At 46.1% G+C, this 26469-nt stretch overlaps 2 protein-coding genes across 2 annotated transcripts; one reads left to right on the forward strand and one right to left on the reverse strand.

Moving 5' to 3' along the window:
- Positions 1 to 6343: 6343 nt before the first annotated feature.
- On the reverse strand, positions 6344 to 8407 carry LOC110776157 (uncharacterized). Its single transcript, XM_056836148.1, has 2 exons — positions 7698 to 8407; positions 6344 to 7610 (listed from the first exon to the last, which is right to left on the reverse strand). Exons 1-2 carry the CDS (start codon positions 8405 to 8407, stop codon positions 6344 to 6346), a joined length of 1977 nt encoding a protein of 658 aa, XP_056692126.1.
- Positions 8408 to 18662: 10255 nt separating this feature from the next.
- Positions 18663 to 20585, forward strand: LOC110799241 (berberine bridge enzyme-like 17). The gene is made up of 2 exons (XM_022004461.2): positions 18663 to 19556; positions 19667 to 20585. The coding sequence occupies exons 1-2, from the start codon at positions 18728 to 18730 to the stop codon at positions 20488 to 20490; spliced, it is 1653 nt and encodes a 550-aa protein (XP_021860153.2). The 5' UTR covers positions 18663 to 18727; the 3' UTR covers positions 20491 to 20585.
- The last annotated feature ends 5884 nt before the right edge of the window (positions 20586 to 26469 follow it).

A 26469-nucleotide genomic window follows, 5' to 3' on the forward strand; every position in this document is an offset into this window, starting at 1 on the left:
CCTAGTTCGTGGGATAAAACCGTTCAAAATTCTAGAGTAATAAATACCAATTCACGACATGCAATAAAGTTCTTCACACCAAGTTTTTCAAAAAATTTCTAGATCCGAAAGCAGGAGAGAGAAGAGGGAGAAAGCGAAGTCGATTTTCGCACTGAGTTTGTTCGATTTTCAGGTAAAATTTGCTTTCTTTTTCGATTTCCTTGTAGATTTTTGTAAGTGAGATGGGTAGATCTAAGTCGGTTGTAGCGAGAGGAAAGGGGGAGTCGGGTTCCACTCGGGTTAAGTCCCTTAACCCGATATATTCTACTGTGGTGGATCCGGCGGCTTTTGTTGAACTTGCTGGTTTGCCGCCGTCGGCGGAAGTGAAGATTCCCGGCTCGGATGAGGAAGCCTTTGACTGTCCAGAGGGGTATGTGGTTATGTATGAGTATCCGTTCACAATTGGCTTCAAATTTCCTTTCACTCCTCTAGTTAGGTCCTTTATCGAGGTTTTCCATTTGAGTCCGGGTCAGTTGATGCCCCAGACATGGCGGGTTTTCACGGTGGTGCATGGAGTTACTGCGAACTGGCGTACGCCGTTTGACCTGTCTGATTTGATGTACTCTTACGACCTAGCACTGCAGAAGTGTTGTAGGTATACCTTGGTTACGAAGAAGGGGAAGACGAACTTAGGTGTTGGTTTAGGTGTGAACGACAGGGGTTGGCAGAGTCGTTTTGTCTTTGTAGGCAAAGATTCTCTGGGAGATAAAGGGCGGTTTCTGGTCGAGGGATGGACGATGGAAGGTAAATGTGTCGTTTTATCTTTGTTTCTCGTCGTTTTACTGAACGTCGCCTTACTTGGTTTTGTTTTGCAGTTGTCAAGGCGTCGTCGTTGACTGAGTTGAACGCTGATTCTGAGGATAAGTATTGGAAGTTCTTGGGTTATTCTGTCGAGGATAGGTCTTTCAGTCGCGACGGAGAGTTTTTAGACGAGCAGGAGGTGGACCGGTCAGGCGACGTCGCCGAGGAGGAGGAGATAGACGAGGGATCAGGTCAACTGACTCGTCGTCGGAAAAGGTTGGATTTGCTTGAGGAGGTAGTGGCAAACTCGTCGTCCGCCGAAGGTGAAGTAGGTGATATGGCTGACAACTCAGGTATTTGTCGTTTGTTTATTTCGGGGTTTGTATATATTTTTGTTTTTGTTTTGGATAATGTTTGACCTTTATTTTTTGTATTGGGTGTAGAGCATACTCTTTCGTCTCGGCCTGTGTCGAGGATGTCTCAGAGCGAGATTCAGGAGCGTGCAAGGAAGCGACTGAGGTCGTCCTCGACTTCTGGTGGACGAGGTATGACGGTTGTACCTCGGTTTTCTGCGATAGGTTCATCGGCCGAGACGCCTGTCGTCATAGGAGCCGAAGGCTTTCATCCGATTGCTTCGTCGTCGCCTCCACAGCCGTTCAAGGCGTCGTCTGCTGCTGTCGACGTTAGTAAAGTGTCTACTTCGTCGGCCAAGAAGCGACCTGTCGAGACGGATCCTGTCGAGGATACGGTTATCACTTTGCCCCCAAGCTTCTTGGGTGATGAAGAGGCGTCGGTTATATGGCCTTTCGCTGATCGCTTGATCTTGCCTACGACGTATCGACGATACCACGAGGTGGATCCTCTTCCTGTCGCGTCGGACGCCGCTGAGCTTAGTCTGCGGGTGAGTTTTATTTAGTTTTTTTCTTCTTTTTTGTTTGTGAAAGATGTATGTTGTGTAAATCTGTTTTGGCATTGGTTTTGCGCAGGCGTCGCAGGCTGCCTTGGCTGTACGTAGGCAGTGTTCGTTGCTGTGCGACGAGGTGACGAATGCAAGGCAGCTGACGGCGACGGCGAAGAAGGCGGCCGCGTCGTGGGAAGCGAAGTGGAAAGCTGCTGAGAAGAAGGTCGTGGATCTTGCTGCGGTGATTAAGGCCAAGGGTGATCAATTGAAAGGTAAGGATAAGCAGTTAGCCGACGTGGCTAAAGATCTGGAGAAAGTGAAGGAGGAGTTGACCTCGACGACAGAGGAGTTGGATGGATTGAGGAGCTTGTACGACGCCCTGCAGGAGGAGGCGAAGGACGTCGAGGCTCTTGCTATATGGAGGACGCGGGCGCAGATGATGTATTCCTGCCTGATTGGGGAGACTAGCCTTTGGCCGTGTCAAAAGGAGGTGGATGACTATCTGGCTAATGGCGGTACCATGGCCGACCTGTCGGTGCCCGTGGTGGATTCGGAGGAGTTGGCGAAGACGGCTGACACTGCTAGTACTGAGGCGACGGAGGTGGATGCGGCTTTGTTGGTGGTGAGTGCGCCTGTTCCGGACCAAGAGGGGGAGGTTTTAGCTGTTGGGTGCGAAGAGGAGGCCCTTGCCGTCGTTTCTCAAGACGAGACGGTGGACGTGGCGTCGGTGGAGGTGCCAGTCGTGCCCCCAGAGCAAGAGCCGGAGCAGGAAGTCGTGGTCTCTACCCAGGAAGAAGGGATGTAATAGTTTGTAGTTTTCGAATTTTCTGTTGGTTTTTGTGTTTTGTTGGTGAACTTCTTTACTCGTCGTTGATGGCGGCGACGAGGTGGTTTGGATGACTTGTGTTTTGTTTTTGTGTTTGGAATGTTTTTATTCGTCGTCGGTAGTGGCGACGCTGTGTGTGGATAATGTTTAGTGTTTGAAATTTCGGAAGTCGTGGCCTTAGGGGTCGCGCGTCGTGTGTGTTAAGTTTGTTTTTCTTTATGGTTATCCCGTTGCGTTTTGATGTCTTAGTTTCGTGTAGCAGATGCTTTGCAAGTAATAAGTATTGAACCGACTGATGTGTAAAATCATACCTGCGTTGTTACTTCGTTGTCTCTTGCGGTCTCGCTCTGAGTCGTACGTTGTTGCTTGTGGATGTCATTCGTCGTGCGTCTTGCATTCTACAAAAGAAAACAGGGGTCGCTAGGAGGATTGGCCGTTGGGGATGCCAACGGCCCTCCGATGCCTAAGTCAGTAATGGTTTTTAAAATAAAACGATAAAGAAAAGTAAAGACGACGATACGGCGACTGATAAAATTGGTTACGACGAGATTTCAAAAATGGTAGAGTTTAAGATGTGTTGCGTTCCAGCTTCGGGGGACCGACTTGCCATCTTTGGTAATGAGTCTGTATGCCCCCTTTCCGACGATTTTGTCGATCAAGTACGGTCCTTCCCAAGCTGGTGCTAACTTACCCGCGTTCAATTCTTTCGTGTTTTGAAATACTCTGCGCAGTACCCAATCTCCTTCTTTGAACATTTTCACTTTGACATTTTTGTTGAAGCACTTTGCCACGATTTGTTGCTGTGACGCCATCCTTATCAATGCTGCTTCCCTGAGATCTTCTGTGTTGTCGAGGTTTTCGCTGAGTTCTACGTCGTTTTGCTCTGGCGTCATGAGTCCATATCGTGCACTGGGCAGCGTCACTTCAGGGGGAAGTACCGCTTCGCACCCGTAAACGAGTGAGAAGGGAGTCTGTCCCGTCGCCGTCCTAGGCGTCGTCCTGTTGGCCCATAGGATGGATGACAATTCTTCTGCCCATCGCCCCTTCTTGTCGTCCAACCGCTTTTTCAGCGACGCGATGATCGTTTTGTTGCTGGATTCCGCCTGTCCGTTTGCTTGGGGGTATCTGGGCGTCGACGTCTTTAGCTCGATGTTCCATGTTTTGCAGAAAGCTCTTGTCTTGTCGCTGATGAATTGTGATCCGTTGTCGCAGATGATTTCTGACGGTATTCCGAACCTGCATATTATGTTAGTCCATATGAACGAGCATACCTCTTTGTCCCTTACTTGTTGGAACGCACCTGCTTCTATCCACTTGGAAAAATAATCTGTTAGGGCTAACATGAAGACCTTTTGTCCTGGGGCGACGGGCAATTTGCCAACGATGTCCATCCCCCATTTCATGAAAGGCCACGGAGTTAGGGTTGGATGCAAGAATTCGGATGGTTTATGTGTCATACCTGCGTGTCGTTGGCACTTGTCGCACTTGGATACGTACCTCATGGCGTCCTTAAGCATTGTTGGCCAATAGTATCCATTTCTTTTGATTCTGGTTGATAAGCTTCGTCCTCCTTCGTGTCCTCCGCATTCTCCTTCGTGGTATTGTTTCAATAGCGTTTCCCACTCGATCTCTTCGGCACATCGCATCAACATTCCGTTTGCTGATCGCTTAAATAGTACGTCCTGCAAAATAACATATCGTGAAGCTTTGAAAAGTATCTTTCTGGCGTCTAGCTTGTCGTCGGGTAGAGTTTCGTGCTTTAGGTAATCGAAGATGGGTTTGGTCCAACTGTCTGTGTTTAAGGTTGATAGGACGAGGCTGGCGTCTTGTGGTATGTCTTTTTCGACGGCGGGCGATAGTAGGTGCACTAGAGGTATGGTCGAGAATGGTGATTTTCTGAGTGCGGATCCTAGGTTGGCAAGGGCGTCGGCTTGCGTGTTTAGGTCTCTTGGGACTTGTTTGATGGAGAAGGGTTTGAATTTGGAAGTTAACTCTTTTGCTTTCTCGAGATACAAGGTCATTTTTAGGTCTTTAGCTTCGTAGTCGCCGTTAATCTGGTTGACGATTAGTTGTGAGTCACTGAAGATGTTGAGTCCGCTTGCCCCTAATTCCATAGCTAATGTCATTCCGGCGATTAGCGCCTCGTATTCTGCTTCGTTGTTAGTTGCCTTGAAGTCGCAGCAGATTGCCTGTGCTATCATGTCCCCTTGTGGTGACTTCAGTACGACGCCTAAACCTGCACCACGAAAGTTAGATGAGCCGTCGACGAAGAGTGTCCATATTTCTTCTATGTTGTTGATGAGTTTGACTTCGTCGTCTGCTATTCTCTCTAAGTCGGGGCTGAAGTCTGCCACAAAATCTGCTAGAGCCTGCGACTTTACATCCGTCCTTGGTTGATACTTGATGTCGAACCTTCCTAGTGCCATTGTCCACTTCTCCATTCGACCTGTTAGTTCTGGCCTACGCATCACAGACTTGATTGGATAGTTAGTCATCACCACTATTTGGTGAGTTTCAAAATAATGCCTTAGTTTTTTGGCTGCGGTAACGAGTGCTAAGACGAGTTTTTCGAGGGAGGAATACCTGGTCTCTGCTTCCAGTAGTGACTTACTGATGTAATAAATGGGTAGTTGTTGTGCTTCGTCTTCTCGAGCTAGGACCGCGCTCACTGCCGTCGAGCTAACGGCTAAATAGAGTTGTAAGACTTCTCCTTCTTTTGGCTTGGATAGGAGGGGCGGCGACATCATGTATTTTTTGAGGTTCTGCAGGGCTGCTTCGTGGTCGTCGGACCAGTTAAACCCCTTGTTTTTGCGTAGGACGTCGTAAAATAATCGGCACTTGTCCGACGACCGTGATATAAAACGGTTCAGTGCCGCCACTCTCCCTGTCAAGCGTTGTACCTCTTTTATGTTCCGCGGGGATTGAATGTTGATGATCGCGCGCACTTGGTCGGGGCTGGCCTCGATTCCTCGTTGGGTGACGATGTAACCTAAGAATTTTCCTGCGGACACTCCGAAAGAACATTTAGTCGGGTTAAGTTTCATACCGTACTTTTTTAGTATGTCGAAGGATTGTCGTAGGTGTTCCACGTGATCGTCAGCCTTCCTCGATTTCACCAGCATGTCGTCAATGTATACCTCCATTGTGTCTCCGAGTTGGTCTTTAAACATCTTGTTGACTAATCTTTGGTACGTCGCACCTGCATTTTTAAGACCAAAAGGCATGACTTTATAACAATAAATTCCTCTATCCGTTACAAAAGATGTTTTTTCCTGGTCGTCTGGGTGCATAAGGATTTGGTTGTATCCTGAGTAGGCGTCCATGAATGTGAGTAGCTCGTGTCCGGCTGTGGCGTCGACCAGGGCGTCGATGTGCGGCAGAGGGAATGGGTCCTTGGGGCAAGCTTTGTTGATATCTGTGAAGTCGATGCAGACTCTCCATTTTCCGTTCTTTTTGCTGACGACGACGACGTTTGCTAACCAGTCTGGATATTTGACCTCTCTGATCTTCCCTGAATCTATCAGGTTTTGTACTTCTTCGTCTATGATTTTATTCCTTTCGGGTGCGAACTTACGTCGTTTCTGTTTTACCGGTCTGAAGCTGGGGTCGACGTTGAGCTTGTGGGTAATCACGTCTGGGCTAATTCCTGTCATGTCCTCGTGTGACCAAGCGAAACAGTCTGAGTTTTCTCTTAGAAACGACACTATCTGACTTTTGATGTTGTCAGGCAGTGAGGCTCCGATCCTTATGACTTGGTCTGGCTTTGTCTGGTCTAGTACTATCTCGTCGATTTGTTGGTCGTCGGGGTCGTCCGACGTTGACCCTGGCTGTAATTGCTAGATGGGTGACTTGGATGGTTTCAGTGCTGTCTCGTAACATTTCTTCGCATCCCTTTGCTGCCCTTTGATTTCCATGACCCCCCACTTGGTTGGAAATTTGATTGATTGGTGATATGTTGATGGAACTGCCTTCATTTTGTGGATCCATGGTCGTCCTAGGATGACGTTGTACGCTGATGGACAATCGACGACGTTGAACTTGGTCATCATGTTGACGCCTTCTGCGTATGTAGGCAGCGATATCTCTCCTACCGTCCGTAGTGCTTCTCCACTGAACCCTACCAGGACTGTTGATCTCCTTACTATGTTTTTCTCTTCTAATCCCATTTCTTGTAGTGCTTTCAAGAACAATACGTTGGCTGAGCTTCCGTTGTCGACCAGTATCCTTTTGATCAATGCGTTCCCTACTGGGAGCGATATTACCAGCCCGTCGTGGTGCTCCCGCTGTGTATCTACAGAATCTGAATCGTCGAAAGTAATAGCCATTGCGGTCAGGGACCTGTGTAGTGCGACCTCGTCTTCGGTTTGTCCCTCTTCTACGGTCTCAGATTCTCCCCTGTTAATTTTTTTAGCTGCAGAAGAGGTTAGTCCACAAATATCTGAACCACCGGAAATAACATTTACCACTTTATTGAACGGTGGTGGGTCTGGTCGCTCGCTGCTTGTCGCTGGGCCGGGCAGGGTGGTTTGCTCTTTGGAAAATGTTTCTTTTCCCTTGTCGCTCAACAGTTCCTTTAGATGCCCCCGTTTCAGGAGGTATGCGACTTCCTTTCGGAGGGAGATGCACTCCTCGGTTGTGTGTCCGTTGTCGCGGTGGAAGTCGCACCATTTGCTCATGTCCTTCATGGAGTCCGGTCTGTCGTTCTTCCGGGGCCATCTGACTGTTCCACCTACATTTTGAAGGGCGTTCACCACACCTCTAATGTCGACGTTGAAGCCGTAGTCGGAGATGTTGGGGTGTTCGACCCGCTCGTTCCTGTAAACATTGTTAGTATCATAATACTGATTGACACTTTGTACCTGGTTTTGCCGAACATACGGTTGGTGTCGCCAATTGTTGTTCCTTGGGGTGTACGATCTTCTGTCGCTGCTGCCCCCCGTCGATCGTTGAGATGCTGTTCGGATAACCTCGTCGTCTTCGATTCGCATCTGGGCGGTGGCCCTTGATCGCACCTCTTCGAAAGTTGCACAGGGGTATTTGGTTATTTCCCGGTATAGCTCCGAATTGGGGATGAGGCCTCTCTTGAACGCCTCAATAGCAGTCCTGACATCACAATTTTTTATACCAATTTTTTCACAATTAAAACGGTTAAAATAATCGCGTACCGACTCGGTTGGCCCTTGAACCAACCGATAGAGATCACTGGTTTGTTTTTCTAACTGGCGACTGCTGGCGAATTGTTGATAGAAGGCGTTGATGAGGTCGGACAGACAGGAGATGGATCTGGGAGGGACGTTCGTGAGCCATTCCAAAGCTGCTCCATCAAGGGTGCCGCCGAATGATTTGCACATAACAGGTTCCACTAGGTCGTGCGGAATCCCGATCTGCCACATGCGCTGCTTGTAGAAGTTGACGTGCCTATAGGGGTCGGATGTCCCGTCGTACAGGGTGGTCCAGGTTGGGAGCCGGAGTGTGTGCGGAACTGTCACTCTAGCGATCGCTTCGCAGAACGGCGACGCGGCATATCCGTCGGTCGGCTCGGTCTCCACTGGTGTAGGTGCCCCGGGGAACCTGGTCATCAACTTCATCAGGCGGGAATAGTGCTTTGTCATGCGTGCATCCATCTTGTTCAGGCGTTGGGTCACCGGATCGGGAGCTTCTTTGTCTTCTTCCTCACGGGTTTCCTCCTCATCGTCGGTCACGTCTTCGAAGTCATCGGGCATCTCGAACGTTAGCTTTTTTGGCTTCCCACCTTTGTAGCGGGACTGGTGCTTGTTGCTCTTTACAGATTCGAGCTCTTTCTGGAGGGTTTCATTGGATGCCCTCTCTTGGGCTAGTTCGGCTTGGGCTTTCTCGTAAGCCGCCTTCATCTCTGCGATCGTCATCTCTCCAGTAGTCATGGTGAGAGGGGTGCTTTTGTGTAAAACCTAGTTAATGTCCCCACAGACGGCGCCAAACTGTTTATGCCAAAATTCGTATGGGGGCGACTTTCGGCTAGGGTCGACACTAACTAAGCAAAGAATCAACGACACAAATAAAGAGGCACGACACAGAGGAGTGTTGACGCGGAAAACCCAGGAACAAGGTAAAAAACCGCGGATAGCTATGAGGCTATCAATCCACTAAGTATTCTATATGATTGTTTATGCTTTTCTTTCTGAGAATCGATAACTAAAATCTCAAGTACAATAATGAATAATGAAACAGTTTATAACTTAAGAGTTTCGGTGCTTGAGTGAACGTCGCTTGCTTATCATTATCTTCGTCCTTTTATAGGGTATTCTCAACGGTCTAATCGGTTGAGAAAATCCCACAAAGATAGGAGTATCTTCATCACACGTCTCTTCAGCCTTCAACTGCTTCCGCGCTTCTCGCGTGAGTCTTGGACTCGTTCTTGCTAGCTTGACGGCGCTGCCTATCATGGGCTTTAGGTCAACTTATCTTCATCAGCCCGTTTCTCGAGGACGCGTCTCAGTTGCTTGTACTTTGTCGCCTGTCCTTCGTCGGCTATACCTCGTTGTATGATGCTACGTCGGACGTATCTCCCTGGAGCTGTGTTTACCTGCGACACGATATGATCTGGCTGACACGACATGACCAAACGTTAGAACGGTTATGTCGTTAGTCCAAAAAGTGGGATAACAGCCACTCATCATGTCCCTTCTGAAATGTAGATTGCTAGCTGATATTATGACTAAAGCCTTGGGCGTAAATCAGCATCATTTTCTTTGTCTCAAGCTATGACTGGTTATTCCTACCTAAGTGTAGCTTGAGGGGGACCGTGAAACAATGATGTTGCTATAACTGTCCAGAAGTTTGTTACAACAAACATTATGTAATTATGCCTAAGTATATATATATACTCTTTATGTACTGATGAATGATTTGAGAGTTTCTGAAATAAAATTTAATTTGGGATTTCTCTTTTCTCTCTCACTATATTGCTGCTTCTCTAAAATTCGATTCAAATTAACTTAAATCAAATGAAATTTGATCATATAATAAGATCATCTTCACATGTACTTTGACACTGTGCGATTAAAAATATTGTATAATTTAAAAAATAACTAGAAGTACTATAAGTAGTGAAGTACGAAAGTTCTTTAAAATGAAAATGATACGGGTATCCAATTTAAATAAAATATAATAAATTAATATTATTTCCTCCGTTCTTTTTAGATGATGATACAGTTTAAATTCATTAAAAGAAGAGAAACATAGCAATATGAAATATTGTTAGATTCGTATCAATAATTAATATAACTCCATGATACCAAGTTTGCATAATGTAGAAAAACAAAGACTCAGTGTTTGGTTTTCTTGGTTCAAAATGAACCTCTTTTCTTTCTGTTATTCTTTCTGTATTTCTGTCTTACAAAAACCGCGCCCTTCCCTCTCGTTCCTTTATACTTCGTATACAAGAGCTGTCTATTATAACCTAGTACTTGCTGTACAAATCAACAAAATAACGGCTATGATATCTTGCTGTACAAATCAACAAAATAATGGCTATGATATTTTCCTAGGATAAATACAAAGGCAAAAAAGACAAAACTAATAAAAGCCATATAAAAGTTTTACATGTGACTGTTGATGATGCGGAAGATATTCACATGTATCAATGTATCATGTATGTATAAGCATAAGCCTATTCTCAATACATAATGTTTGGGCTCCCAATTGATATTCAATTGGGCCACTAAGTCCAAAGCCCAATGGCTCTAAACAACAACATCAAACCTACCACTATGGCTATCCAGCCATCCATTAAGGCCCAAGGCCCAATAGCAATAAATGACCTATGGGCATTTATTATGCAAACACTATAAATAGGCCACCAAGGCTCACACCTCAAGGTACGTCCAATTTATCGCCTTAAGACTACTCTTCTAGAGAACTTCTCTCTAGAATCCGAGCATCGTTCTTACTTAGGCATCGGAGGGGCTTTCCTCGGAAATACCCCCGAGGCTAGTGACTTTGCTCTTGTGCAGGTGAATTCGGACTCGACTCATTCAAGCAAGCAAGATCTTCAACACATACGAAAGGGCCTTCATTCGAAGCCCATTGTTTCCATCTTTACAACACCGGAACAATTTGGCGCCGTCTGTGGGGAAGAACACTTCAAAGCCTTTGAAAGACATTAACCACCTCTTTCTGCAAAATGGTTAATGATGTTATCAACAACAATGATGACGATATGATAGTGCGGTCAGATTCGGAATCTGACGAAGAGGAGCACCCTCAATCGGTGGCGAGGTCACAGCCAAGCAGAGCTACGACCGCCACAAACGCAGGACCTCCGATTCCAACTAGGGAAGAGCTCACTGCGGCCATGACCATCATGCAAAACTTCCTCTTCAATGAGAAGCAGCAAGGATTGGCAAAAGACCGCAGAGAAGAGAGGAGGACCAGGCGAAGGCTGAACGTTCCACCCAGTGTAGAAGTGTCAAGACCCGAACGAGAGCTCCTTCCCTTGACAGGAACACACCTGACGTCAAGATGGATGGAAAGCACGTGGGACACCCAAAAAAGGGCACAACAACAACCAGATTGGTTTGCAAGACCATCGCCTACTCCAACAGCTCTCCAAAGCGAATCGACTACTCATAACACTCGGATCCGAAGCTCGGTGCTCAGCAGGTTGAGGCCCTCGGTCCACTCAAGGTTAAGACCCTCGATCCATACGAGACTCGGGGTAGGCGAATCAAGCAGATCTGGCGAACGACCCGAGGTCAGTAGCCGAGAAAGAAGAAGAGACTGGAGGCATGATCGAACCCCTAGCCCCCGTCGTACGCCCGAACGTTCTAATCACAGAGCCTCGGCGAACGAAGGCATCAGGGCTAGACTCGGGAAAAGAATCATGACTCCCACGTCATCCCCTTTCTCGGACGAGCTGATCATGGAAGAAATACTGAAGGTGAGGCTGCCAGCACACTTGACATATAGCGGAATCACAGATCCGAGGGATCATGTCATCTCCTACGAACATCAAATGTTCTTGAGCCCCTACTCCGAAGCATGTTGGTGTAAATATTTTCCAACCACGCTAACCGGAGTGGCGGGAGAGTGGTTTAGATCGCTGCCGAAGGGATCGATCAAAAGCTGGAAGAAGCTGAAAAAGAGATTCTGCACACAGTTCGTGAGCAACAATCGCCCCGAGCGAACTACAGCAGAACTGACCTCAATCCAACAAGAAAGAGACGAAAGTCTAAGAGAGTTCATGGCCAGATTCATGAAGGAATCAACAAACATACCAAACTTGCAGCCAGACGTGGCCATCTTCGCCTTGAAGCACGCGCTCCAGGAAGGGAAATTCCGTGACAAGCTCTCGATGAAAAACCCCTCCAAAATAGCCGACGTGCTCCAAATGGCTGATGCATTCATCGGAACCGAAGAGTTCAACAAAGCTGCTGCAAGGTTGAAAGGATCGTCGGATCCGAGAGACACAAAAAATGCCCAGAGCAAGCCCGAGGGCAGCTCAAGGAAAGGGAAGGAGAATGTAGGAGTCAGAGAAATGAGCCCGAAGAAAGACGGGAGAAGGGGTGAACTTCAACCCAAATACGCTAACAACACTCCACTAACTCTGCCCCGAAAAGAAATCTTTAGCCTCAACAGAAATGATGAAAAGTGGAAACTACCTGGGAAGCTCAAGTCCAACCCAGCTCGGAGAAACAAGAACAAATGGTGCGAGTTTCATGATGACTTCGGTCACCACACCGAAGAATGCAACTCGCTGAAAGACAACATTGAGGACCTCGTTCGCCGAGGTTACCTGAAACAATACTGGTTAGACCGAAGGGAGGAAAAAGAAAAGGCCGTAAGTGGCAAACAACACGAGCAACCCCAGAAAAGGGTCTACGAAGCAACAGGGCACAAGAAGAATGACATCCTAGTGGTGTTCGGGGGACAGAAGTCTGGCCAGGCCAGCAAGAAACACCTAAGAGCTCTCACCCATCGAGTCAACTTCAGCGCAGTGGGAGACAACCAACCACACCCCCCGAACATGACCTTCACTGCCGATGATTGCTTCGGAGTCCAATACAAACATGACGATCCTCTAGTCATTTCCATGGACCTCAACAACCACAACGTACACCGAGTGTTGGTCGACGGAGGAAGTGCCGTCAACATCATCTTCAGAAACTGCTTCGAGCAACTGATCCTCGAAGAGTCAGAGGAAGCATTGACGAAAGTCAGTTACCCCCTGATCGGATTCAACGGATCCGTAACTATCCCTCGAGGAAAGATCACCCTGCCAGTCACAGTGGGCGAAGGCCAAGCAGCAAAAACCCTTCGGGACGAATTTTTGGTGATGGACTGCGACTCCGTATACAACGTAATCATGGGAAGAACCATGATTCACAAGATGCAAGCAGTCCCCTCCACATACCATCAGCTGATGATATACGTCTCGGACGCAGGATTCGCCGAACGAATTAGAGGTGATCAAGAGGTTGCAAGAAGAACCTGCCACACCGCCGTCCGAAAGCCCAAATTAGGAGACGGTTCCGAGGCGGAGAAAGATGCTCTAGGAGAGGAGAGCGAGGCAAAAAGGAGAAAAGCAGGCACGAGCAGCCTATCTCCCGCAAAGGTCGATGCCCGCCCCGAAACCCTATCTCCCGAACCAGATCAGGAAATGGAGGATATCTTCCTCGAAGAGGGTTCAGACAGGAGCGTCCGAATAGGCAAGGGCCTAAGCTCGGGGCTCCGAATCGATTTGATCCAACTGCTCAGGGATCACAAAGACATTTTTGCATGGTCAGCAGCAGATATGTCAGGGATAAATCCGAAGCTGATTTGTCACAAGCTGGACGTCAACGCTGAAGCTCGACCAATCAAACAAAAGAAGAGGAATTACTCCTCGGAGAAAAACAGAGCCATCGCCGAAGAGGTGAAAAAGTTGCAGGAAGCCGGATTCATCGAGCCATGCATGTACCCAAAATGGTTGGCCAACATGGTGATGGTCAAGAAAGCGAACGGCTCTTGGCGAATGTGCGTGGATTTCACAGATCTGAACCGAGCCTGCCCCAAGGACTGCTATCCCCTGCCGAGGATAGATCAATTGGTTGACTCCACCAGCGGCCATGCACTGCTCAGCTTCATGGATGCCTTTTCAGGCTACCATCAAGTGTTCATGCACCCCGACGACAGGGCGAAGACAGCATTCATCACGAGCGCAGGAGTGTTCAACTACAAAATGATGCCCTTCGGCTTGAAAAATGCCGGCGCTACATACCAGAGGCTAGTTGATCACGTCTTCGCCGACCAGAAAGGGAGGAACGTCGAGGTCTATGTGGATGACTCTATCGTAAAAAGCATTAAGGAGGAAGACCATGTCAAGGACTTGGCAGAGACCTTCGGAAACCTGAGGAAATACAGCATGAAGCTGAACCCAAAAAAATGTGTCTTCGGGGTGAAGTCGGGGAAATTCCTCGGATTCATGGTGAGCGAAAGAGGAATCGATGCGAACCCGGACAAAGTCCAAGCAGCGTTGGATTTACCCGAGCCAAGGACCAAGAGAGACGTGCAGAGGCTAACCGGCAGGTTAGCCGCACTAACAAGGTTCATATCAAAAGCCTCGGACAAGGGAGCCCCTTTCTTCAAAGCACTAAAACCAAAGAGCCTCCCCGAGGGAGAAGCAGAACCAGTCAAGAAAAAGGGGGTCCCGAGGAAGGTGGACCCCGAGCTGATATGGGAGCAGGAGCAAAAAGAGGCTTTTCAGCAACTCAGAGCCCACCTAGCTCAACTGCCGACACTGGCCAGACCAAAGGAGGGGGAAACCCTGTACCTATATGTCGCAGTCAGCCCTGGAACCGTCAGCGCAGTGCTTCTTCGGGAAGAAGAGAAGAAGCAACAGCCAATCTACTTCACCAGCCGAACACTCACAGGGGACGAAACTCGGTACCCGCTCATAGAGAAAGTTGCATATGCAGTGGTGGTAGCTGCACGAAAACTGAGGCCATACTTCGACTCCCACCAGACCACAGTACTAACCGACCAACCACTCGAGAAAGTACTCGACAAAATAGAGAGGTCGGGAAGATTGGCTGCCTGGGCCTTCGAACTATCAGAGTTCGGCATCAAATATCAGCCGAGGACCGCCATCAAAGCACAGGCGTTGGCAGACTTCTTGGCCGAGTGCTCATACCAGGAAATGCTGGATGATACGAAAAGCACTTGGGAGGTCTTCACTGACGGATCTTCCACAGTAAACGGCTCAGGAGCAGGAGTTGTACTAATCCCCCCAACGGGGAAAAGCATAGAGTATGTATTGAAGTTCGGATTCAAAGCAACTAACAACGAGGCCAAATATGAGGCCGCAATCGCAGGGATAGAGCTTTGCTTATCCCTGGAGGCCGAGCATGTTTGCCTCAAAACTGATTCCCAGCTTGTAGCCAACCAGATCCGAGGGGAGCATGAGGCCAAGTGGCCCAGCATGACAGCTTACTTAGCGAAAATTAAATCCTTAACGTCAAAGTTAAGATCGTTTGAAGTCATTCTCATCCCCCGAGGAAAAACACGCAAGCAGACGCACTGTCAAAACTCGCAAGCTCAACACTCATCGACCTAAACAGGTCGGTCCACGTGGAAGTTCACCAAGAGAGAAGCATTGACTTGCTACCCCCCACAGTATGCAGTTTACGTACCGAACCCAGCTGGATGGACGCAGTAATTGCATACAAAGAAAGGGGAGAACTTCCCGAAGATAAGCTACAGGCGAGAAAGCTGAAAAGATTCAACAAGTGGTTCATCATCAACGCCGAAGGAGAGCTCATGAGGAAATCATTCTCCGCTCCACTGCTAAAATGTGTGGGTCCAACAGACGCTGACTATATCCTAAGAGAAATCCACCTCGGGATATGCGGAAACCACATCAGAGGCAGGACATTGGCACACAAAGCCCTTCGGGTCGGATACTGGTGGCCCACTATGGTTTCCGAGGCAAAGCAGATGGCAAGGAAATGCGAGAAATGCCAAAAGTTCGCACCAGCTATCCATCAACCAGCTCAAACCTTACAATCAACACTGTATCCCTTACCATTCGCACAGTGGGGTTTAGACATCCCTTCCCCTCAGCTACGAACCAGAAGAAGTGGTTGATTGTAGGAGTCGACTATTTTAGCAAATGGATCGAAGCTGAAGCTGTCTCCTCCATCACCGAACCTCAGGTCCGCAAGTTCATATGGCAGAACATCATCACAAGGTTCGGCATACCAAGACTGATGGTCTTCGACCACGGGAAACAGTTCGACAACACCCCGCTACAAAAGTGGTGCAAACAGTTCGGCATACACCTAGCTTACTCGGCAGTTTGCCACCCACAAAGCAACGGGCAAGCCGAAGCTGCAAACAAACTCATCCTCAACGCACTCAAGAAAAGAGTCGAGGATGACAAAAGCAAGTGGTTAGAAGAGCTACCCGGAACGCTATGGTCCCTTCGGACCACCGAGAAAGAAGCTACTGGGCAAACACCGTTCCACCTTGTATATGGATCCGAAGCTGTCATCCCTGTGGAAATCGGAACAGAAAGCTTGAGGATCCAGGCATACAACAGGTATGATGGACTCCGAGGAGAAAGCAACAACCAACTTCTGTCTGAAGCTCTCGACCTTCACTGGAACAGCTTCGGGAGAGGAGGCAGAATCCCACGGATCAGCTCGAACTTCGGATATCCGAGCAACACCCGAAGGAGACAACACGTAATCCTTCAGGCGAGGATTACGAGGATTCTCTTTCCCGAACTTGTAATCAGGAGCCGAGTCGTGAATAGTTTTCAGATCCAAAGAGATGCCCAAAATCTCAGGATCAAGGCAGCTAAAGCCGTACTCTGCAAAAACAAAGTACAAAACGAGTCAGTAAAACGAAGAAAAAAAAAGAGGAGGACAAACTCACTGAAACACGGTCCCAGCCGAAAGACACCTACCCCTGTCAAAAATCCTGCTGAGACCGGCGACAGCAAGAATGTCCTCCCGCAAGATGTAGTTAAGGTTCGGGAGCCAGCTAGACGGCAGTTTATAATTATCCTCCCGAGCCAAGAACCACTAGAGGAGATCCACGTAGTGGTGATGGTTCCGATCCGGAGCAGCCACGCCCCCCATATCAGGATCAGGAGTCACAAACCACTTTGGAGGGCGATAAAAATTGGGGTGCTTCGGATCCGTCGGCACGCGAACAAGCAACCGGCCACTCCGTCTTCCATTTATGGTCAGAGCTAAGGTAAGGGTATGCCGTAATATAGTTCGGCTCCCCTCTCCTTCGGGACTTTTTGTTGATGATGGTCCACCAACCATACCCATCACCCTTGGAAGCATGGTTGAAAGACAGATCGTGGAGATCCCGAAAAACGGCGACAGAGCAGGGAAAGTTAACGAAGTCGCACACCCATCTAAATCCGATGATGTGCCTCATAGACTTGGGTGTAAGTTGGGCCAAACTGATGTTGTACGACACCAGGAGCTCGGAAATGAATGGATCCAAGGGAAAACGGAGACCGTTCTCCAAGTGATGAGTGTACACAGAGATGAACCCCCTCGGCGGATGAGTCACCCGAGGACGCTCCTGATCGGGAAGCTCACACCAGTACCCCAAGGCGTGCTGGATTCCGTATAGCTCCTCGGCCCTCCGATGGTAGTTCCCCAGCTTCGCCTCCACTAACCAGTCACCACTGACCGATTTCTCCAACGGACCATCGATCTTGGGGGTCTCATGCAAGATCGGGGCATACTTGCCCTTCGGATCAGCTTCAGTCCAATGAACTGGAAACTCAGGGTAAGGACGGCGTACACCCGAAGAACCAGCTTTCTTACCAGAAGTAGCACGTTCAGACACACCAGACCCGCCAACAGCACCATCTTTGGAAGCGTCCCAACCAGTCGAACGTTTCTCCACCGGCCTCTCCGAAGGCCAACCCCTTGAAGTCTTCTGTACCCTTCCCGAAGGCACATCCTCCCTCTCACTAGAGGAGCCAACGACGAACTTACTTTTGCCCTTATTCTTTGCCATGGTCGCGAATTCTCGGTCTAGGGTTTAGATTGAGGAGTAGAGGAAAGAGCGAAAAAGTAAGGAAAATTCAGAAACAAGTTACCTTTTTCCGAAGCGGAATTCGCCGACAAAGCGAACGACACAAGTTCCCGAAGTCTAGAGCTAACCGAATTCCGTAAATCTGAAGAAACTCGAAAACTGCGATCGCCAGAAAAAGAGAGGAAGTGTGTTTGAAAGAGAGAGAAAGTAAAAGTTTGAAGAGAGCTAAGCGCCCAGTATTTATAGAAAAAAAAGAGGCGCATCAACTTCTTTTCAAACCCACGATCTCCACGACACAATACAAGTCCCAACACTTGTCATCAATGCAAACCATCCCTTTTCAAAAAAAAAAGAGGGAACTTTTGGACTTCTGACAACTGGAAACCCACCCATTTAATTCTAGATGGACCGGGTCTGGGGGGCATGTTGTTTGGGCTCCCAATTGATATTCAATTAGGCCACTAAGTCCAAAGCCCAATGGCTCTAAACAACAGCATCAAACCTACCACTATGGCTATCCAGCCATCCATTAAGGCCCAAGGCCCAATAGCAATAAATGACCTATGGCATTTATTATGCAAACACTATAAATAGGCCACCAAGGCTCACACCTCAAGGTACGTCCAATTTATCGCCTTAAGACTACTCTTCTAGAGAACTTCTCTCTAGAATCCGAGCATCGTTCTTACTTAGGCATCGGAGGGGCTTTCATCGGAAACACCCCGAGACTAGTGACTTTGCTCTTGTGCAGGTGAATTCGGACTCGACTCATTCAAGCAAGCAAGATCTTCAACACATGCGAAAGGGTCTTCATTCGAAGCCCATTGTTTCCATCTTTACAACACCGGAACACATAATATATTTATCGTGATTGACGAAATAAAAATAAAAATAGTGGACGGAAGACTTACACATTTTTGTCATTTCTGTGAGTGTAGCCAGAAAAGAAGATGGTGGACCTGACCATGGAGGTACCGACAATATAATAGACAATCAGTCAATCATGATTCATGTGCTAACTGCCTAACTAAAATAAAATATTGTCGAAATCCAGGCCTCGTGCAGCACAAGGGCTGATCCCAACTCCGAAGCGAGCAGTTGCAGGAGGATAAAAAGAAAGAACAAGTAACTTAAAACTCGGAACTAACAAATAACTAAAAACTAAAAAAAAAACAAAAAACAAAAAACAAAGTAGGGTTATGGCTAACTGGATTGGTAAACCAGCTGCTACCTTCCTGTCAATCATCTGGATTGGTATACTGGTTTCACCAATCTTGTCTGTTGTTGTAACCAATAATAACAACATTCATTTGGATGCTTTTATCCAATGCCTTGAGAATGAATCTCATGTTTCTGATGGTTATCCATTTTCTGAATTCATATTGACCCCAAATAATTCATCCTTTGATCAAGTACTCCATAACCGAACCAACAATCTTCGATACGAGCAGCCCACAACTCGCAAGCCGTTGCTGATTGTAGCCCCTAAGAGCGAGCTGAATGTGCCTGCAGTGGTTACCTGCGCTAGAAACAATGGTCTTAAGATGAAGATTAGGAGCGGGGGTCATGATTTTGAAGGAATATCCTTTACAGCCTCCTTTCCTTTTATCTTACTTGACATGTTCAACCTCAATAAAGTTGATATTGATATTGATACAGAGACTGCTTGGGTTCAATCAGGGGCAACTTTAGGGCAAATTTATTATAGGATTGCTGAGAAGAGCCCTATTCATGCCTTCCCTGCGGGAGTGTGTCCTAGTGTCGGTGCTGGGGGACACTTTAGTGGGGGAGGGTATGGGGTTTTGATTAGAAAGTATGGTTTGTCTGTTGATAACATTGTTGATGCTCGTGTTGTGGATGTCAATGGTAGAATTCTTGATAGGGAATCCATGGGTGAAGACTTTTTCTGGGCCATTCTTGGTGGTGGTGGCTCTAGTTTTGGTGTCATCTTGTCTTGGAAGCTCAACCTTGTTCGTGTCCCCAAAAAGGTTACTGTCTTTAATGTTAACAAGGATGTCAACAAACCAGGTATATAGTCTCTTACCATTAACCCTACTTGATACTACTGATCATAAATAATAAATAATATATCCTATAATTATTATTTGATTTTCTGACAAGAAATTGTCGAAAAACAGGAGTGAATCACATGTTGTACAAATGGCAAAACATAGCTCACAAGCTCCCTAATGATCTGCTAATAAGGGTAGAATCAAGCATCTATCGAACTCCTGAAAATCCTTATGAGAACCCAACAATATACGCGTCTTTCATCTCAATGTTTCTTGGAGATAGAGAGAATCTTGTTAAAATCATGAACAAGAGCTTCCCTGAGCTAGGACTAACAAGAAAGGATTGTAAGGAGATGTCTTGGATTGATTCTACCATGTTCTGGCACCGCATTCCTGATGGCACCCCTCGTGAAATCCTGCTCAATTATGACATTAAACATTCAGCATACCGTAAGATAAAGGGGGATTTTGTCAAGAAGCCAATACCCGAGGCCGCGCTACCTCAGATATGGGAAAAGATGTTGCAAACGGGTCAAGTCTATATGGAATGGACTCCTTATGGAGGAAGGATGGATGAAATAGATGAATCTGCCGTCCCATATCCTCATCGAAAGGGGAACTTGTTCATGATTTTCTATGACTTGTTATGGATTGAGGATGGGGTGGATGAGTTTTACTTGAACAAGGCTAGAGAGTTACATCAATTTATGGGACAATTTGTGTCCGATTCTCCAAGGGAAAGTGTCCTTAATTATGTAGATTTGGATATTGGATCTTCATGGGAGAAATACTTCAAAGCCAATTTTCCCAAGTTGGTCATGGTTAAGACTAGGGTTGATCCTACCGATTTTTTCTCTCATGAGCAAAGTATTCCAACATTGTATAAACTCTTGGAGAATAAGGACTTCAAAAGAGGTTACAGCAATCTTTTACGTTTGCCTATGTCATAACTTTTTCAATTACTCTAGCTTCAAGGCTAGTTGTTATTATTATTATTATTATTTGATACTCGGATTTTTATTGAATAAAACTTATTGATACTAAATATGATTTCCAATAGGAGGATAAATGTGCCTTTTTTTATTTGACATATTAAAGTATGCTTCACAATATAGCCATTGATTTTGAATATTTTTACGGTTCACTCCTAGGGCTAATCCGAATTTGGGGCGAGTTCTGGGGTGGATAGGTTCTAGTCCCCTTCCAATTGTTGTTGCGGGGGATCGAACACGGGCCCTCCCTACCAAGTTCAGGCTCAATCACCACTGCACCAACATACAATTGTAATAAACTAGAGTTACTAATAAAGTATATGGAGTTTCCGGTTAATTCTAAAAGGTAAATGTATCATATACGGATTTGCTTAAAAAAGAAACAAAAAGAAAGGACGTTGATAGGTTGCTTTTAATTACTGTATATGGAAAATGGTTGGACGTCGGTGGATAACATTATGGATATGAATTACGGCGTAATAGTTAGCAATTCCTGTCAAAAGCCCAAAAGAGGGAGTCCGGAGTTTATAAGGTTTGATTACATTTACCATTTTAATTTGTAGCTTATTACAAGCTTGATCGTGCAACAAACATTAGGCTTGAGTGCTTGGCATTCTTCACTAATTTTTAGCATTGTGTATGATCGCAAAATTTTGGCTGTACACAGTGTTTATGCCAAATTTCGTATGGACGACCTTTGGTTGGGACATAAACGACTAGATTAAATAAAGTAAATAAATGACAAGAAATAAAGGGCAGAAAATAAAGGGAGGCGAGACAAGAGATGGTGACGCGGAAAACCCGAAAGGGATAAAAACCGCGGGTGGCCATGAGTCCACCAATCCACTATGTTGTTGGCATAAATAGCCCAGATAAGTACAAATACAATGTATATATGCGTATGTGTAAATGTAGCTGATGACGAAGCATAAATGTGAGAAGGCATAGGCGATACGACGGATGAATGGGTAGGGGATCGTCGGGAAAGGCAGTCGTTGATAACAATCTATGAGTGATATATATGGCGTACGTAGCATTTGCAGTATTGGAAAGGTTAATTTGTGAGAATATATGGATCAAAGATAAGGCAGAGAGTAAATGACAATGATTAATGATTAGGCATGCTTAGTGGAATATCCATGTGGAACTAAGGAGAGGAAGGCTTGTTCTTCTTTATAATTACTAGGCTACGGGAAAGGTAGTAGTGTTAGGGAAACAATACCATTTGAAGGGAAGATATCAAATGGAGGAAGATAGTTGGGCGTTGGGTTTACCATGGGTCTTGGCCTCCTCTCATTATAGGATGACGGTGTTTATATAGCATTAGGTTTAGCGTAGAAGAGGGAGTAATGGTATTAACTGCTTCCTTGATCCTCTCCAACCGAATTGACCCTACTCCCCAAGCACCCTTTGACTCAGCAATAACGGCTCCTTAAATATAGGAGTTAACCTTGGCATCTTCCATAGGATCCCAGCATGATCTGGTACCTTTGACTTGTTCCTGCGTCGACCTCCACGTCGTACAAAACGACCCATAACAATAGCCCCCATTTTCCTAATTGTAGTGAACCGGAAGTTAGGAAAATAATCTTCGACGTTTGTCATCACGTTCATTTTCTGTCGACGCCAATCTGTCATTGTCTTCGACCTGTCCGTCGTCTTCCGTATCTAGTCTTTGATCAATGACGTCGCCTTCTGGTGTCATTCATAATCTAAGACGTCACTTGATGCCTTCATGTCGACGTCGATGTTATAAATCTTTAATGTAAACCTGATATCTAGTGGAAGAATCGTTTTGCTTATAAAACAACAGAATGTAATTCTTAAGAAACCTGCGTAGAAACACGTTAAGACGTAACGTTAGTCAGGTATCTGGCGTCATGGCCAAATTCCGTATCTTTGTTTGTCGTCTGATGCTTACAGGCGTCATGGACAACTTTGGTATCTTAGTCTATCGTCTGATGTTTACAGGCGTCATGGCCAACCGTCGTATATTAATCTGTCGTCTGATGTTGTTTACAGGCGTCATGGCCAACTATTGTATCTTAGTCTGTCTGATGTTTTTACATGTGTCATGGCCAACTGTCGTATCTTAGTCTGTTGTCTGATGTTTACAGGCGTGCCTCTATTGTCACTGTTGTGCGACATCTATCGTATGAAGGCGATATAAGCCTCTTCATTTGTTCGTAGTCTTGCGAAGAATTTAGAGAAGGAAGTTGCGTCGAGTGTGCGTATGGTTGAATCGTTTTAGATGGTTGCAATGTCATGTGAGGATAGGTAGCATACGACTGAGTTGAAGTTACAGGTGAATGAAGTGGATGGTTCGAAGCAACCTTATGACGAATGTCAAGAAGAGTCGAAGGGTTGTGAGGTTTCCTATAACACGAGGACAAGGGATAAGATGTTTGGATGGCGCAATCTATGGAAGGAGACTTTAGCCTATGGGATATTCAGAACAATAGTTTAAGTAGGACATGAGCATTCTGGGTCGGCTTTGTTTTTCGTCAGTGTTGAGGGGGAAAGACGTGTGTTTCTCTGTTTTGTATTTGGCGATTGGTTAGGCGTTTGGACAAGCGTCGAGGGTGCATACACGTCGTTAGCTTAAAATGTTGTTTACGCTGTCTCTGTTGTTCGTTGTGGAATAGATGTCACCTGTGAGGTACTCGGAAAACGAAGTTACGTGCACATAAATAGCACCGGCGTCGTCTGTAGTGGTCGCGCTTAGAAGCGACATGTCGTCGTTGGGATCCAATAAGTTTAAGGGTCATGACCATGGAGACGTCGTCGCTTGTAGTTGATAGCGTCGTTCGTTGATGTCGTCTTCTGATGATGTCGTTCGTTGCTGTTGCCGTTGGTGACGTGGTCAACAAGTGATCTGTAGAAAATACAAAAGGTAGAGGTGGACGTTCGCTTGATGCGATGTTAGCGTTGCTTTTCAAACAAGTGAGATGAAATACGAATACAATATAATTGCGTTTGGAAAGATATATTCAATGCGACAGATAACAAAAACTGAAATTGAACTTTAATCGCACTGTAGTGAAAAATGAAATAAATTAATTAACGCACGAAGTAAGTGTTAGATATTACTTAATATGGGCTCGTGTAACGAAATTACGTCGTGTCGCTGACTGTCCCTTGATGACGATTCTACAATCAGCAGCATTGTCCTGATGTCGTGACACCTCTCGTCGACGATCTTGTTTTCGTTCCTGAGATCATTGTTATCGCTTGTACCGCCGTCGTCACATCTGGCGTCGTCCCGTCACGTTGAATGAGGTCGACACATCGCTGGTCTTGACACTGTCCATTCTAACGTTGGTCGACTTATTGGTTGATCCTTTCTTGTTAATCGGTTGACGTCCTATCACTTATCGTCTTTTGGGAAACCCAATGACTTCTCTTTATCCGCCTATTTCGACATGTGATAGTGGTTGAGCCCCCAATGTTCGTACATTTGTCTTAGCGTCGTACCTGTTACCAAAATCTTACGACAAGATCATCATGAAAATAAATTGTATCACATCGTCAGTTAAATTTCAAAGTTGTAACAAGTATATTAAACTGAACGAGAGTATGTACTATCTTGCCCCCCTGTGGCGGCTTTAGGAAGATATTGTGACTGAAGTCAGCCACATATGTGATGATGTTTGTTTGTAGTTGATGTCTTACATGCGTGTCAGCATGATGCAACCTCTAAACGTCCTGTTGACTCAAATTACCTCAAAATGATTTGATAAAACGATTAGTCATTAGAACAATTGAGATATTCGTAGTGCGACGCGATAATTTATTAGTCACCTTAATGAATGTAAATACGAGACATGTTAATACAAGAGAACAACAATGAATGAATTGAAATGAGAAAGTGTGTGAAAAATAGTTTAGAAGTTACTCGTGTGTCATCATGGTCATTGATGATGATTATTCGACATTCCGATTTCCTTAGCTTTCTAGGTAGTCTGGTGGCGCCGTGTCATATTGCCATCTCGTGGCGTCGGGGCATACCGTCATGATCAAGGTAATCTGTTGTCATTAATATACATACTAACGCGTATAGTCGCGGCATGTCGTTAGTAAATGAAAAATAGTTATCACGGATGATATATGAGAAAATTTCAATAGGGTATGAGATGTTAGTTTATAAAATTTTGACGTCACTAATAAATGAATTGAGTCACTCATACCATTCGATTGTGTTGATGACCCTCACGATCCGCGATGTACGTGGCAGCGACAATACGTGTATATTATAAATAAAAGATAACTTACTTCGAAAGTATGTTCGTACCTTTAGCCCCCATTGATATTCATGTATCAATCAACGATCTGTTGGCGAACTTACGAAGAAATATATTGTTAAAATAAAGATGTTCGATAATTACTTCTACGTACCATGTTTAACGCCAAGAAACTTCTTGTCGTCATAGGGGTAACCAGAATGGTCGCGTCCTGCTGTCGTGACTTGCTGTCGTGGCGTCATGTTGTATCGTCGTGACCTCATGTCGTGTCGTGACCTCGTGTAACACTTCTAACGTTGGTCGCTTGCTTTACTCACGACCTTGCCAAGCGACACGTCAGTACCTATAGACAAGACAGTACCTTGTCACCTGCATTCTAACGTCGGTCGCCTGATGTACTCATGACCTAGCCAAGCGACACGTCAATACCTGTAGACAAGACAATACTTGGCGACACGACATGATCAAACGACAAGTGGTGACGATGTTAGTACAAAAAGTAGGATAACAACGTATAGAATATATTTCAAAGTGCTTTTGGAAATTAAAACAAGCCAAGTATACTATATAAAAAGAAAATCAAGTATACTATATGAAAATTAAATGAGATAGAGTATACTATATGCTCCCCTGTGGCGACTTCAGGACAACTACAAATTCTCCTATTTGATACTTGGATTGAAGTTAGCCACAAAATCTAGTATTGCCGACAATTTGTTGTTGAATCTCCATTTGTCGCCTTCGTTTTTGGAGACGTCGTCGACTGATGTGGAGGTGACGTCGGACGAAACTATGTTGATGTCATGTCATTGGTGGATGACGTCACGTGTTCGCATCTGTTTTAGTGACAACAAAGACTAGAAACAATATTAGCTTAAATCAAAATCACTGGGGTTGAGTTTTATACCATACTTTTCGCGACGTCAAGTGTCAAATCGTCTCGAGATCTTATGAAGGTACGAGACAACTCATATTGTATCTTGTTTGTGGTGACATCTGCATGATGGTCCGTGACGTCTAGACCGAAACCTGTCACGTATTCGAAAACGAGGCCAAACGATTAGAGTTGAATATTATAAATATTAGTACCTATTTTCGATGTCATCAAGCGTTGGTGTCGTTGTTGTCACGATATGCATCATCTAGGTTGAATTCGACCACTCAGACGCGTCACTTCTAGCGATGACACCTGCTGATGTCGACACCTGATCTGGCGACGACATGTACCCTGACGTCATTCCATATTCCATCGACCAATCGAGCCTGGCGACGACACCTGACCCGTCGACAACGCCTGACCGTCGACGACACCTGACCCGTCGACGACACCTGACCGTCGACGACACCTGACCGTCGACGACACCTGACCCGTCGATGACACCTGACCGGTTGACGAAACCTGACCCGTCGACGACACCTGACCGTCGACGACACCTGACCGTCAACGACGCCTGACCCGTCGACGACACCTGTCATGTTGACGACATGTGCCCTGACGTAGCTCCATCTCATGGTGGCGACAAAGTATGGCAACAATCCATAGCCTGGCGACAACTTTATTGGTGAACCCAAGTGGGTCGGATATTGTGTTTGAGAGGATATTTGTGGATATGTGTTTGAAGATAAATCTAGCCATCTCCCCACAGACGGCGCCAAACTGTTTATGCCAAATTTCGTATGGACGACCTTTGGTTGG

This window comes from Spinacia oleracea, chromosome 2 (assembly GCF_020520425.1).
Source record: "Spinacia oleracea cultivar Varoflay chromosome 2, BTI_SOV_V1, whole genome shotgun sequence".
NCBI lineage: Eukaryota > Viridiplantae > Streptophyta > Magnoliopsida > Caryophyllales > Amaranthaceae > Spinacia > Spinacia oleracea.